The sequence below is a fragment of the Pieris rapae genome, chromosome 1 (assembly GCF_905147795.1).
Source record: "Pieris rapae chromosome 1, ilPieRapa1.1, whole genome shotgun sequence".
Taxonomy (NCBI): domain Eukaryota; kingdom Metazoa; phylum Arthropoda; class Insecta; order Lepidoptera; family Pieridae; genus Pieris; species Pieris rapae.
This window is the reverse complement of record NC_059509.1, coordinates 4,535,759-4,548,390: the sequence shown is the minus strand read 5'-3', so window position 1 is coordinate 4,548,390 and position 12,632 is coordinate 4,535,759. Positions and strand designations below refer to the sequence as shown.

Below are 12,632 nucleotides of genomic sequence, written 5' to 3'. Positions count from 1 at the left end.
TGCTACTAAGGTATTATGATCTAAGAATTATAAACCTAATTTAGATTTCGAAAATAAAAAAAAATATCCTGTTTGTTTAAAATAGTTTTATTTTAAGTTTTATGGTCTTAATCTTTCTTTTTCTTAAATAAATTAATTATTCTTTGGCGCAATGAAAGTGGTGTACCAGATGGTTTTAACACTAATTCTTTAGTACATATATTGTGTAGTGGTCCAAACGCCAATGCTACAACAGTGCACGCAAGACATATTACATTGTATGGCATACTAAAATCAGGTGTGGGCAAAGACACCATAGCACCATTTGTTCTGAAGACTGCTGGATACCCTTAAACAGAAATAGATTCAATTTAAACAATTATTTTTACATGACCTGATTTAAAATAAAACTTGCCATAGAACTAATATAAAGCCTTAGATAGTCAATATTTTTTTATGGGACCTAAGGCAAACTAACTGGAATAGCAGTTCTGGTAATATAAAGTGGTGGTAGATGCCACAACAATGTGTCTAAAAACACTGTCGTATTATGCCCATACATCAAGGTTGGAAATTTGCATTCTGTTCAAGACAGAATTAAATTTAGCTGTAGGTATCAATCAGAAAAGTTCCTCCCCAATACCTATGCAATAGAAGTAACAGAGAGATACAACATAGCTTTGCACTATCAAAGGATTTAGCTGATCAGAAAGCTGAGCTCCACTGAGCTTAACAAGCTTCTTAGAGGCTATATAAATTAAAGCCTTCCATTTCAGATGACTACATAATTAAATATTGCTTGATATGTTGACACCAACTATTCTGATATTAGCCAAGGCTTTTAATTTTAAGGGAGTGTCTACAATTTATGATAAACTTCATGTAGTACTTACATGGTTTTGAAGCATTAATCACTGACTCCAATGTAGTGCCATCAACTGGTAAACTGGTATAATTCCTGGCTGTTGGTAGTTTTGCAGAAATTAAAGCAGATCCAATGTAAAAACCATGATTAGCATCTGGAGGATATTCCTGCCATTTTAAAAATACAAATTCGAAGTCAATTGTCACTGTTGTAGTTGATTTAGGTGGCAGTCTCATAAGTAATTCTAAGTGGTAAGGTCTTTGTCTACTGCGACCTGGTGAATAATATTGTTTTAATATAAGACTACTTTCTGCCTCTCCATTTATTCTAAGAGTGCTTAGTTGTATTGGTAACCACCATGGTGCATTTTCTAATAGAATAATATCAATTGGTGCCCAATAGCTGTTTGTTATTTCTGTAACAATTCCACCAAATTCTTTACCATAACCTAGTACATAGCGATTGAAATGCAGAGGTGGAGGTATAGTTACTGAAAACTTATTATCTTTGCTATGCTTTGCTCCAATATTTATCATAGGGCTGTCAGCTTTTATATCATATACAGCTAATAAAGATTCACTTCCCCCTCTTTGGGACTGAATAATACTCATTGGCTTTGGAAACAGATTGAAAGGCAAAGTGTCATTTGATGTAACATCAATGTAAATCTTACTTGATGATGAAAGTGGACATCCACCAAATAATCCTTGCCCAAATAACAATTTAAAAGACCAGTTCATACTGTTTATAATTTTGAAATCATACACAAGGGCAACTGTTTGCTTCACCTCAAAATTGTAATTAGTACATTCATTATTAGTGCAAACTTTTCTTATATGAACACCTGTAGAATGGTAGTTTGTGTTATGAATGAGCCTCGAGTTTAAAAGTGATGCAAAACCATGGCTTGATTCACAGGGTAATAACTTTTTCCAGGGTGTTAAGTTTTCAGTGCAAACTATTTCTCGAGGTAAAGATGCATATCTTGCAAACTGTGATGTATAATTAGGGCCTATGTTCATAGCTCCTAAGGGTGTCAAAGCCATTTTAGGACTGATTGTATTGTGGGCATCAATAAAATTTAATGATGCACAGAATAGGCCGGAAAGTGTTGCACTTAACTTTTTCCAATTATTGTTAACATCAGATACAGTAGGAGAGAACCATGCATATAGTTCAGCACCTGGTGCTGCATCCATAACTGGGTAACCCCATTGCTTGTGCCGCCATTGTCCTTCTGTTAAAGTCAAGTGTAACTCTTCAACTTGAAACCTTGACATTATTTCTTTTAAGGAACGGGGAGCTAGATGAGAGTGTTCATCTAAAAGAATTATATATAAGTAAACAACAATTATATTATAAATATATTACAATGCTTGTTTACTTTTTTAAGCAGATAATACAAGGAATTATAAAACTAAACTTACATGCATCTCCAGTGATTAATGTTATAAATTGAAAATATACATATAAGTGCATAGGCGGTAAAGGTTTGATGTATAATTCCTCCTTAAAATCATCGCTGCTTACACTGATGGTTTTAGATATTAAAAACAAGAGAAAAATAATATTTCGAAACTTCGACATTAGAATTTGTTGAACTCGTTTGGACAGCGTTCACTATTTTGCAATTACTCCCTTATCCGCTATTCCCTTAAGTTGATTTTAGGCCGTTTAGTTAAATAAATTTTAAATTTATAAACGATATTATATCACCTTACAGTTCCAATTTTTTATTCAACAGACAAATGACAATACATAAACATTAAACACAGATTAGATCAGTGTTGCCAGATGGTCTCGGCGGCATACCCCATGGACTAATTTGATTTCTCCCCTGAAATCCCCTAGGATGCCCTAACCAGTTGAGAAAGACAAGAAAGATCATCAATGACTGAATTTTAATGTAATTTTAGAATTTGTATTAACATATATAAAAAATAAAATCACTTCGTTCACGTTTTCAGCTGTAACGAATATACAATTAGTAAGGTTAGACACATGGATCCTATTCTTACGATCTGTTCATATTTCAATTAAGTTCCAAAGTCAGAAACGTAATAGGCAAGGCAAGTGATATAATGAAGCATTTATATTTGCCTTGATATATACCTAGCCTAGATTATCGAAGTCGTAACAACAGAACGAGTTAAAAGAGCACATACCCACCCGCATACGAAAGATTCTTAAAAATATGTTTATATATTTCATAAAAACTGTTTAGAATTTAATTAGATCAATTTTAAATGCTAACACAAATCAAATAACACGTAAAATGTAGCTACGTAACAATTGGTCTTATTTGATATACATTTTCTACACTTTTTATGCATTTTGGTGATATGTAGCGACGACTGCATCAATGAAAAATTGTTCCTTCGAACATGTTTGGTTAGGTTAATTCCATAACGTTCCATTTTTTTTTGTGCTGACATATTACTATTATTTGTGTGCTCTTCTCTATAGATTTCTTTCATCTATAGTCTATTGTGTTTGATTTATGTCATTTGCTAGATGACATTTGGCACAGTTTAGAGATGATTAAAAAATATTGTAAACATAAGAAACATTTTGTATTAATTATATTTATTACTTTTTAGTAGAATTAAAGTATGTATGTAATTTAATGTATGCATTCGGCTGCTTCAGTTTGTTGAAGGATTATACGTTTAATTTAAGAGATTTACTTGGATATTACACAAGATGGATAATGAATTCCTTGATATATCAACAAGTCTCAAATTGCAACTTGGTTATGGTATTGGTCATGTTTTAAACGATGTATGCGCGAGCTTGTGGTTTACATACTTCTTGGTATATTTCCACCTTGTGCTTGAATTTACTGCCTCGCAGTCGGGATACTTGATGTTGATAGGCCAAATTGTTGATGCCTTATCCACCCCTTTTGTGGGATATCATTCTGATCATACTGATAATTATATCAGTGTTAGGTATGGAAGAAGAAAGTTGTGGCACTTTTTTGGTATGTATAAAACTTATATTTTATGCATAATTTTTATTAAAGGGAGCTGTTCCAGCTCAATCACCATATCACAAGTTTTAATTTAATTTCTTACAGGAACTTTATGTGTGATTATATCTTTTCCATTCATATTCTCTAACTGCATTAGTTGCTCTTCAACACATAAATGGGCACAAATGTACTACTATGCAGCTTTTATTCTTATATTTCAAATTGGTTGGGCAGCTGTGCAAATATCTCATTTAAGCTTAATACCAGAACTAGCTGATGACCCACACTTCAGAACTCAACTTACAGCAATCAGGTATTAAATAAAAATTTGTAGCAAACCAAAAATATATTTTTAATAAATCATTACCTTATGAAGATATAATATTATAATGTTTAATTGTCAAATGTTTAAAAATCAACTTTACCATTTATGTTAAAAGAGAATCAGGGTCATTTTTCTGTATAAAAGTAAAGTACCTTTTTTAAACAAAGTCACTTGTTTAGATTTTATTCACATTCAGCATTATCAGCGTCATAGATACATATTTTCTACTTTATCACCATTATGCTAACAATCACTTTTGTGAGGCACTAAAATATTATTTCTGTTTGCAGATATGGATTTACAGTATTTTCAAATTTGTTTGTTTATATTATAACATGGGCTGTTTTTCACTTTACTGGTAATTGTGATAAAGATGTAAGTTTTTAATGAGTTTTTAAAATAGGTAATAGTTGATCAAAATGGGGATATCCATTAGAGTTTATTAATCTACTTTTCACAAAACTCTTAAATTGTTTTCTTTTGAATAATATACATAAAATTTTATTAGTACTTTAATTTTTCTTTACAGCAAATTGGTCCAAATGATGCTTGGAAGTTTAGAGAAATTATGTTAATTGTGTTAGCTGTAGGGGCACCTGCATCAATTTTTTTTCATATTTCTATAAAAGAAAAACCAGCAAAATATGCTTTTCAAAATGGAACAGAGAATACAATGACACATTGCAACTTATTTAAGAATATTATCTTATATCAGGTATAAACTTTATCCAAATTGATTCTATATTTCATCCCAATAAATATTTGATATTGTTTGATTCAATCTTACTCATGTTTAATTACCTCCTTTGTTACAACAAGCTAGCTGTCATGTTTGTGATTTAATATTATCACATAACACTATAATTTTATTATTTGAAGATTTAAAAATAACCTAAATAATTTAAAACATATCTAAGAAATGCAGGGCTATGCTAAGTAAAATGATAGCTATGTTGGGTTTGTTGTATTTTGACATTTTTAATAAGTTATTTTCACTAAGAAAAATTGATTATGATTATGTTTGATATCTGTGTACATTTTTGTTCCCAATTTGCTTAAATTTGAATACAGACTAAAATATTGATTATGATATTGTTATGATTATGAACTTAGTTGTTGTTTATATACATTTGAAGCACTACACTTTATAGGTAGCTGGAGTATATATGAGCACAAGGCTAGTTGTAAATATCTCCCAGGTACTTATGCCGCTATACTTACACCGAACCCTGGGTTTAGCAGCACGTTCCCTTGCTGTAGTTCCGTTGGCTATGTTACTTGGCAGTCTCATAGCAGCCGGTGTTCAAAGATTAACACCCAGATCAATAACCAGAAAATATACATTTCTTTTTGGATTCATTTTTTCCCTGTGCAGCTATTTGTGGATCTACTTTGGCTTTGATGACAATTATAAATTTTATTACATTTATGTGGTTGCTGTCTTTCTAGGTTAGTAATTATCCAATTTAAGATATGTAGAACAATCAGATATTTAATGGTAGGCAGTGCATTTGATATAATTAAGTCATATATGGAATAGTGTTCTTTATTTATTTACAGGTTTTGGAGCTGCTCAAATGTTAGTGACAAGTCTATCATTAACAGCTGATCTTGTTGGTGAAAGTACCCAGGCATCTGCCTTTGTATATGGGTTGATGAGTTTTACTGACAAGCTTTCTTGTGGGATTGCCATAGCTGTAATCCAAATATAGTAAGTTCAACTAATTATAAAAGAAATAACACTCTTGTGTTATTTAACAACAGAGTTATGTTTATTCGGTTGATAAAAATAGTCTTCATTTCAGATTACTAATAAGTCCAAACTTCAATAACTAGGAAAGGGGGAAAGATGAAAAATGGGTTAAGACAACAAGTCGTCTATAACACCAGTTTTAACTTATTTTTTTAGTGTTGGCATTTTTATTAAATCCGCCAGTTTCTAACGTTCCCAACCATAGTCGAAGTTAGCCGCCCAGAGTTGTTGGAGTGCGTAAATTTGGATAATTTCTGCGTCATGATTTTTTCGTCAAATCTTGTGTACTGTAACTTTTATTACAAGATAGGTGCTACTGTTTCATAGCAATATTTAATTACAGATTTTTTTCCTTAGTTACGAAATCACATCAAAATACGATTATTTTTAGTAATTTAGTAAATATCTCAACTTTCCATGAAACAAATATACAAAAGTTTCGAATTTCGATCTTAGTCCGTTCCCAAGTGTCGTACAAAAATTCAGCTTGCAAACTAACTTAACAGAAAATAAATTGGCACCGTATCTAGTTGATACTTCCACGGGATTATGTATAGGTATTAGGTATGTACATTATGAAATATGTATTGTTAGGTTTAATTATTTTAAGATCGTATCTAAATTTTTACTTAAAATAAAATTTTAGTTTTGCAATTAAATTGAAAGGTATCTGATATATCAGACATTGTCAATATTAATACCCAAAAAAATGTGTTATTTATTATGGTTGAAGGTATATCGTGTATTTTACTTAATTATTAAATAATTACAATTTATTTTATTCACTTACAATGCCTCGTGACTACGTGCCGAAATCGTTACGTAAAACATCGGGTTTCGGCAATGGCTTAAAAAACTCGAGATGGCAAAAGTATGAGAACGTTTGTTCCAATCAAAGATTTTCGTTGGGGTAAGATTGATGTATAAAAAACAAACAACAAACAAACAAAGCTGTATCTTTGTTAAATAAAAGTATTTTTTCACTAAAGCCAGATGTGGGTTTTCCAGTCACTAAACTTAAAAACATAGACGACATTTCACAATAATATGAACGATTTTAGAAAATTTTCAATCTTTCCCCATCATGTTTTCATCTTTACCCTATTTTGTCGTATCTTTATTTTCTAATTTTCTCTGCTTTGGAACTGATTTTACAATATTTTATTGATATGATAGAAAAGTTGTGTTTTGCTCGTTACTAACCAAAGTTATAAATTAGTACAGGTTAATATTTATTTTTCTACAAGAGGTTCAAACACAACTCTGACCATCACATCAAATAACTGTTCAATCTTCCCCCCACTCACTTTAGGTATTAAGCGAACAATTTTATTTTAGTGCAGATGAAGCAGTGGCAGCATACTATCAATATGTCTTATCCATAGGGTGTGGTGCGGCAGCTGTTGTGGGGCTGATGTTTACCTTATCCTTGCCTAATCTTACTCACAACAGAATTACAGTTGGAAGTAAGTAGCATCGGTATAGATTTTATTATTGCACGATCTCCCACGTTCTAATTGCTATTTAGTTTACGTATGTATTTTACTGCCTGTGATCGTTTATTGCTGAAATTTTAATTAGCTATATGACCTTTATTTTAAATGATTCACAACGATTTTGGATCAAAATGTATTAAAACTGATGCAAAAATCCTATTCAATATCACTGCAACATGTTGAAATTCCCGCGAACATTTTTAAATAGACAGAATGGAACTATTTCTAGTCTACTTAAAGATTTTAAAAGAATAATTTTATTTTATTTCCATAATTTAGTTATAATTATCATTTCAGATATCCAATCTATAGATGCATCCGACCACGAAACTGTACCGTCAGGACCAGATATTTAATTAAATACTTAACACTAATTTAAGTAAGTTTATAAGTATAACTTTTCAAGTGATATTATTTTTATTGGAAAAATTAATAATGTATTGTTTACATTAGTTTAACTTATGTAAATAACCTGTAGTATAACAAATAAAGAATAATTATTTATAGTGTAATAGCTTTCTAGAAGTAATTATAGCTTCCTAATAATTCCTTGCTATCCTTTATCCATAAAACATATATTTTTTAAGCTAAATTATAAAATAATATTCAATATGGTGAATAAAAATATTTTAATATCACATAAAAGCTTGCTCAGCAATTTTGGTACAAAAGTGAGAATTTAAATAAGTATAATAAATAGTAGCTAGAAAGCTGGCAGTCTTAAGCACAATTACAAAAAGGTTCAACTGATATTTATTCAGTAGCTGCTAGTGCCATTACAGTAAATCGCACCTCATTGGGGTCTCTTGCCATGAATTTCTTACAAACTTTGGCAGCATCTTCAAGAAATGTCTCTGGAGATGTAGGGCCATGATTGATAGGAAAAGCTTTACGGCCATCCAATTCATACAATGCACCATCCTTGTGTACAAAAGTTATAAAGTGGTGATTGACAGGTTCATCAGGATTGGCTTGAGTTTGACCTTCCTGTGCTAGTTCTTTGTGAGCATTGATTATACCTTCACTGTTATTAAACAATTTGCTGCGAGCTGTAGGATCCAAGTCCTTAGCTGAATCAAGAAATTTTTTTAAGTGACCATCAGCAATTTCGATTTTATCAGTATTATTTGCGACTGCATGAATGATAGCAATTGTACCACATGCATTGCTGATATTTTGTTTCATATAAAATAAATGTTTTGAAACTTCTTGACCTTTGGAAAGAATTTCTGCTTCTTCATTTCTTTTATATTCTTCATATGCTTCCGACAAAGGAAACAAAAGAGTAACAGCTACCGAAGGTCTAGGGACCCAAGATAACATCTCAGGTTCAAGCCCCATCACGTCTACAATATTCCATTTAGTAGAAACCCCATGTTTCTGAAGAAACTTGTTGATAACATCAGGATTGGATTCCAGTGGAACTAAAGCTTCAGCCATTGCGATATCTAAAGATAAAAGTAGAAATTAGATAATAAAAAGTATTGTATAGGTTACCGCAAAATTTTAAATCTATAAACATTGATTGACTTAAAGGTACATAGGTATTATTAGTTTTTTCATAAAACACTTATACTTACTATTTTAATTATTTCTTAGTGACGAATACGGAATACGTACTCCAATATATAACTCTGAAAGGTATTCGAAGCCTGAGAAATTTTTATTGATCTAAAAATTTGAATTTACCTTACTCATCACTACACAGACAATTAATGTTTTGCAACAGATAAGTTAATTTTATAAAGGCATTCGTTTCAGGTATTATATGTTTAACCAATTGATTTTAACGAAAGACAATTAAATTTACTATTAAAAAAGTACTGTTATAGTTTTTTATTTTTTTACGGGGTTAGGCGCTAAACTAATGCTAATTCATAATTATTTTTCCTCTAATAAATCTGTGTTCGGCGTTCGCTTATGTTAAATGTTCTTTTTCTAGTAACGACAGTAGGCTCAAGTGTGACAGTGATACTGTGAAATGAAATATGACATATGATTCTTGGGCAACTGACATATCTGATATCTATCGTGTTTTGTAAATTTTTGTGATTATTCACAAAATTAGTTTAGAAATTTACTGCTAACTTTACTTTTAATCTTTAAAGATCATTTATTACGAGAAATGTTTACCAAAAACCCCAAATTATGCAAACAATAACTGTCGACGGGTACTTGCCAATATGTAAAAAACTATGAGCAGTTTGATAAAGTTAGAACAAGTCGATAAGGTTAACATTTTAAAATGGCTGTTTGTGGTCTTAGGACGCTTCTATTAATCGTCTGTATCTTGGAGTTGGTAATTATCATTTTTTTATGAAACTGGCGATTGGGACCCAAAAAAAGTTTCTTACTAGTACTATAAATGATTGGTTGCAACATGATCTGATCCCTTACAATCAGCATAGGAAACTTAAAAAAGTTACTAAAAGCTTACAATTAGTCTAATTGCAATACACTTACTTTATTGTAAATTTCTAGATCCGGCCTTAAATATTTGGCTATTGACTGATTCATGATTCTTACACTCAGATAAAGTTGACTTTTTTCATTTGTTACCTCATTATATTACTCTGAAAGATTACTGGTGGCAGTGGTATAACAAATGGTTAGAAAATAAACAATAATAGCTTTTAACTGTTTTTAGATTGTGACAGTGCAGCGACAGGTCTTTGATTTCCTGGGTTACATGTGGTTACCTATTATAAGTAATTTTATAAATATTCTTCTTATCATATTTGGGTCTTTTGGAGCTGTGCAGTATGTGACCACATATCTTGTTGCTGTAAGTATAATTTTTCTCTTTATGGATAGAAGACATAGAAATGTGTTTAGTTGGTTTACCTGTAAAAATGTAACATTTGTTTTATTTGGTAGAAATTTTCTATAAAATCAGATAATAATATGCAGATTCAGTATCTTGTTACATTTTACAGACATGTATTAACTGTTAAAAATGTTACATCGTAAGACACAAATCACATTTTTAAAGCATGATAGAATTTTTGAATTGCATACTTTTCAAATGTTTTTTTTAGTATGCCCTGTGGAGCTTATTATGGTTGACATGGAATATTTTTCTAATTTGTTTTTATCTTAATGTTGGAACTTTGAACAGGGTAAGTGATATTTTTATAATTGTTATATAAATTTATTATTTTTTACATAGTGAGATAAACCTCAACAGTTATACTATATATTATATATAGTATATTGAGGATGTAGGATGTAAGTAGGACATTATATGAATTTACAGGAAGGTGGCTTGTTGTCACTTGGCACTGGGAGTGTTAGCTGGTGGGAGAGTAATGGTTGGGGGTGTCAACCCGTGTGGGGAGAGGTTGATGGGCCAGGGTCATGGAGACCAGCCAGAGTGGATGGCTGTTTTCTACCCTGGCACCATATTGAACTGGCACAGTCTTCCATAGCTGCATTACTTACTGCTACAGCCTTGCCACTTACTACATTACTTGCTTTTAGGTCTTTGAAGAGACATAAACCATCTCCAGGTAATTTTTATAATCTTAATCTGATTAAATCACTTAAATGTAAATTGCTTGATTCAGCCAACTGAACACACATGGGAATTTAAAAAAAATAGTTTACAAAAACTAATTACTTTCAGATAAAGGCACCTTACAAAGGCGCCAGGTTTACACAATTGAGTTAAGTCCCACCGAGACAAATATAAGCGAGAGCTCCCTCAAACCAATGACACCACGCCGTGTGAAACGACGTTCTCGCAGATCTTATAGAAACGCTGGCTATATAGCTTCGAATGCATCATTGCCGGCGGATTCTAGAACATCGCGACCTACGTCCGCCCATTCCTCTTACTCAAATTTTCATGCAGCACGCCCAAATTCTTATCACCCGCCAGATAGTACTATTTGCTCCCAAGATACATATGAATTGCCACCTCCACCAGTTGAATCAATACCAATAATGACTAACCGATACGAAACCGTGAGAAGAAGTAAGGCGAAACGAGGGCAGGATGTCGTTGGGCCATACAAAGATCCAAATAGATATGAGCCGCCACTGAATTACGATAACAATGTGGCGTATGAGGTCAATCGGGGATATGAAGCACACAACTATGACAACAGGGAAATGTCTCCCAATGAGGGTTTATATGTGGGTAATGGTTATGGAGGTGGATACGTGGGTGAAGGGGCTTGGGAGGCACCTCCTCCACCAGCTCCGCCTTACTCCGCCAGAGCCACCCCACAGGCCCCAGGGCCGCCCGCCTACCAGCCCATTCATGATCCTTGTGATGAATGTAACACTCACTTAACCTAGGATCAGATAAGCCATATTGCCATATTATTTCTCGCCAGAGGGAGGTAGAATGCCATTTAAAAACGAGTCTTCAGAACGCGTTGCTAAATTGTCAATGCTGTCTTTACAATCTAACACCAAAATATTCCTTAAACAAAAGTAAATGACAAAGTCTTTTTTTCCAGTTGTGTGAATATAAATTTACTAAAAAAATGTCTTACAAAATATTAGTTTAAATAATGTAAGTAAATAACAAATCTCAATCATTTGGTGAAGTGGGCAATTTAAACAATCTCAGCATTTTTGAATGTATTTATAAATTGTTATATTTAGATTGTTTTGATGATATTTTAGTAATAAAAGCTATATTTTATTTTGTAACAAAACCACAGTATAGTAACTTAAGGCCTTCAATTACTGTTAACCAGTGCCTTCCAAGTTCTATTTAATGCATTTTACTGATTAATGTTCACATAAACGGTTGCGTTTATGAGCAATGTCTAGTGGCGCTCACCTTGCAGCTCAATGAAGTATGATATTTTTATTACAGTAGTAATTAGATTGTTATACATTAGTTAAGACATCACTGTTATCTGCCTTTCGTACTTAAGTCATTGTTGTTGTATAAAATACATGTTATTGTTAGGCGAAACGATTTTTTTAAATGTCGTTTATATAAGACAACGAATCTCTTTAGAACTATATTTTTACTTACATTCCATAAGCACAAACTATGTCCGTCCATGTAATAAAAAGGAATTATCTCAAATAAATTTAAGTATAATGGTACCTGTATGACAACGCATTTCCTTGTTAGCAATATGTATATTGTTCTACAATTGATATACAAAATGAGCTTTATTAGTATAAGATTTTTTACTTTTAAGTGAAACATTTGGAAAAATTTATACCAAATATACATGAAATGAATCTAGTGTATTTTATTTAACATATGTAGG

At 31.9% G+C, this 12,632-nt stretch overlaps 4 protein-coding genes across 5 annotated transcripts; 2 read left to right on the top strand and 2 right to left on the bottom strand.

Moving 5' to 3' along the window:
• Nucleotides 1-71: 71 nt before the first annotated feature.
• LOC110994866 (GPI transamidase component PIG-T) lies at nucleotides 72-2,599 on the bottom strand. The gene is made up of 3 exons (XM_022261756.2): nucleotides 2,272-2,599; nucleotides 873-2,165; nucleotides 72-328 (listed from the first exon to the last, which is right to left on the bottom strand). Exons 1-3 carry the CDS (start codon nucleotides 2,429-2,431, stop codon nucleotides 108-110), a joined length of 1,674 nt encoding a protein of 557 aa, XP_022117448.2. The 5' UTR covers nucleotides 2,432-2,599; the 3' UTR covers nucleotides 72-107.
• Nucleotides 2,600-3,356: 757 nt separating this feature from the next.
• LOC110994799 (major facilitator superfamily domain-containing protein 12) lies at nucleotides 3,357-7,773 on the top strand. 2 transcript variants are annotated; one of them, XR_002600228.2, is made up of 8 exons: nucleotides 3,357-3,827; nucleotides 3,924-4,131; nucleotides 4,434-4,518; nucleotides 4,673-4,858; nucleotides 5,295-5,592; nucleotides 5,704-5,854; nucleotides 7,282-7,362; nucleotides 7,690-7,773. XR_002600228.2 is itself a non-coding variant. In XM_022261650.2 (8 exons), exons 1-8 carry the CDS (start codon nucleotides 3,548-3,550, stop codon nucleotides 7,746-7,748), a joined length of 1,395 nt encoding a protein of 464 aa, XP_022117342.2. In that variant the 5' UTR covers nucleotides 3,362-3,547; the 3' UTR covers nucleotides 7,749-7,773. The 2 variants fall into 2 exon arrangements, 1 of the variants encoding a protein (XP_022117342.2); XM_022261650.2 differs by having other exon boundaries at nucleotides 3,362-3,827; nucleotides 7,235-7,362.
• Nucleotides 7,774-8,004: 231 nt separating this feature from the next.
• Nucleotides 8,005-9,127, bottom strand: LOC110994800 (ubiquitin carboxyl-terminal hydrolase isozyme L3). The gene is made up of 2 exons (XM_022261651.2): nucleotides 8,973-9,127; nucleotides 8,005-8,840 (listed from the first exon to the last, which is right to left on the bottom strand). Exon 2 carries the CDS (start codon nucleotides 8,830-8,832, stop codon nucleotides 8,146-8,148), a length of 687 nt encoding a protein of 228 aa, XP_022117343.1. The 5' UTR covers nucleotides 8,833-8,840; nucleotides 8,973-9,127; the 3' UTR covers nucleotides 8,005-8,145.
• A 256-nt stretch (nucleotides 9,128-9,383) lies between these two features.
• On the top strand, nucleotides 9,384-12,603 carry LOC110994815. The gene is made up of 5 exons (XM_022261679.2): nucleotides 9,384-9,691; nucleotides 10,040-10,177; nucleotides 10,431-10,511; nucleotides 10,649-10,901; nucleotides 11,018-12,603. Exons 1-5 carry the CDS (start codon nucleotides 9,638-9,640, stop codon nucleotides 11,692-11,694), a joined length of 1,203 nt encoding a protein of 400 aa, XP_022117371.1. The 5' UTR covers nucleotides 9,384-9,637; the 3' UTR covers nucleotides 11,695-12,603.
• The last annotated feature ends 29 nt before the right edge of the window (nucleotides 12,604-12,632 follow it).

What these genes read in the sequence shown, in the direction of transcription:
- LOC110994800 (XM_022261651.2), bottom strand. Translation starts at nt 8,832, where the DNA reads ATGGCTGAAGCTTTAGTTCCACTGGAATCCAATCCTGATGTTATCAAC.
- LOC110994799 (XM_022261650.2), top strand. Translation starts at nt 3,548, where the DNA reads ATGGATAATGAATTCCTTGATATATCAACAAGTCTCAAATTGCAACTT. An exon ending in AAAGTTGTGGCACTTTTTTG is followed by an intron (nt 3,828 to 3,923) that starts GTATGTATAAAA and finishes AATTTCTTACAG; the next exon opens with GAACTTTATGTGTGATTATA. An exon ending in ACTCAACTTACAGCAATCAG is followed by an intron (nt 4,132 to 4,433) that starts GTATTAAATAAA and finishes TTCTGTTTGCAG; the next exon opens with ATATGGATTTACAGTATTTT.
- LOC110994866 (XM_022261756.2), bottom strand. Translation starts at nt 2,431, where the DNA reads ATGTCGAAGTTTCGAAATATTATTTTTCTCTTGTTTTTAATATCTAAA. An exon ending in ATTAATCACTGGAGATGCAT is followed by an intron (nt 2,166 to 2,271) that starts GTAAGTTTAGTT and finishes TAATTCTTTTAG; the next exon opens with ATGAACACTCTCATCTAGCT. An exon ending in GATTAATGCTTCAAAACCAT is followed by an intron (nt 329 to 872) that starts GTAAGTACTACA and finishes TTTCTGTTTAAG; the next exon opens with GGTATCCAGCAGTCTTCAGA.
- LOC110994815 (XM_022261679.2), top strand. Translation starts at nt 9,638, where the DNA reads ATGGCTGTTTGTGGTCTTAGGACGCTTCTATTAATCGTCTGTATCTTG. An exon ending in TGACCACATATCTTGTTGCT is followed by an intron (nt 10,178 to 10,430) that starts GTAAGTATAATT and finishes TGTTTTTTTTAG; the next exon opens with TATGCCCTGTGGAGCTTATT. An exon ending in GAGACATAAACCATCTCCAG is followed by an intron (nt 10,902 to 11,017) that starts GTAATTTTTATA and finishes AATTACTTTCAG; the next exon opens with ATAAAGGCACCTTACAAAGG.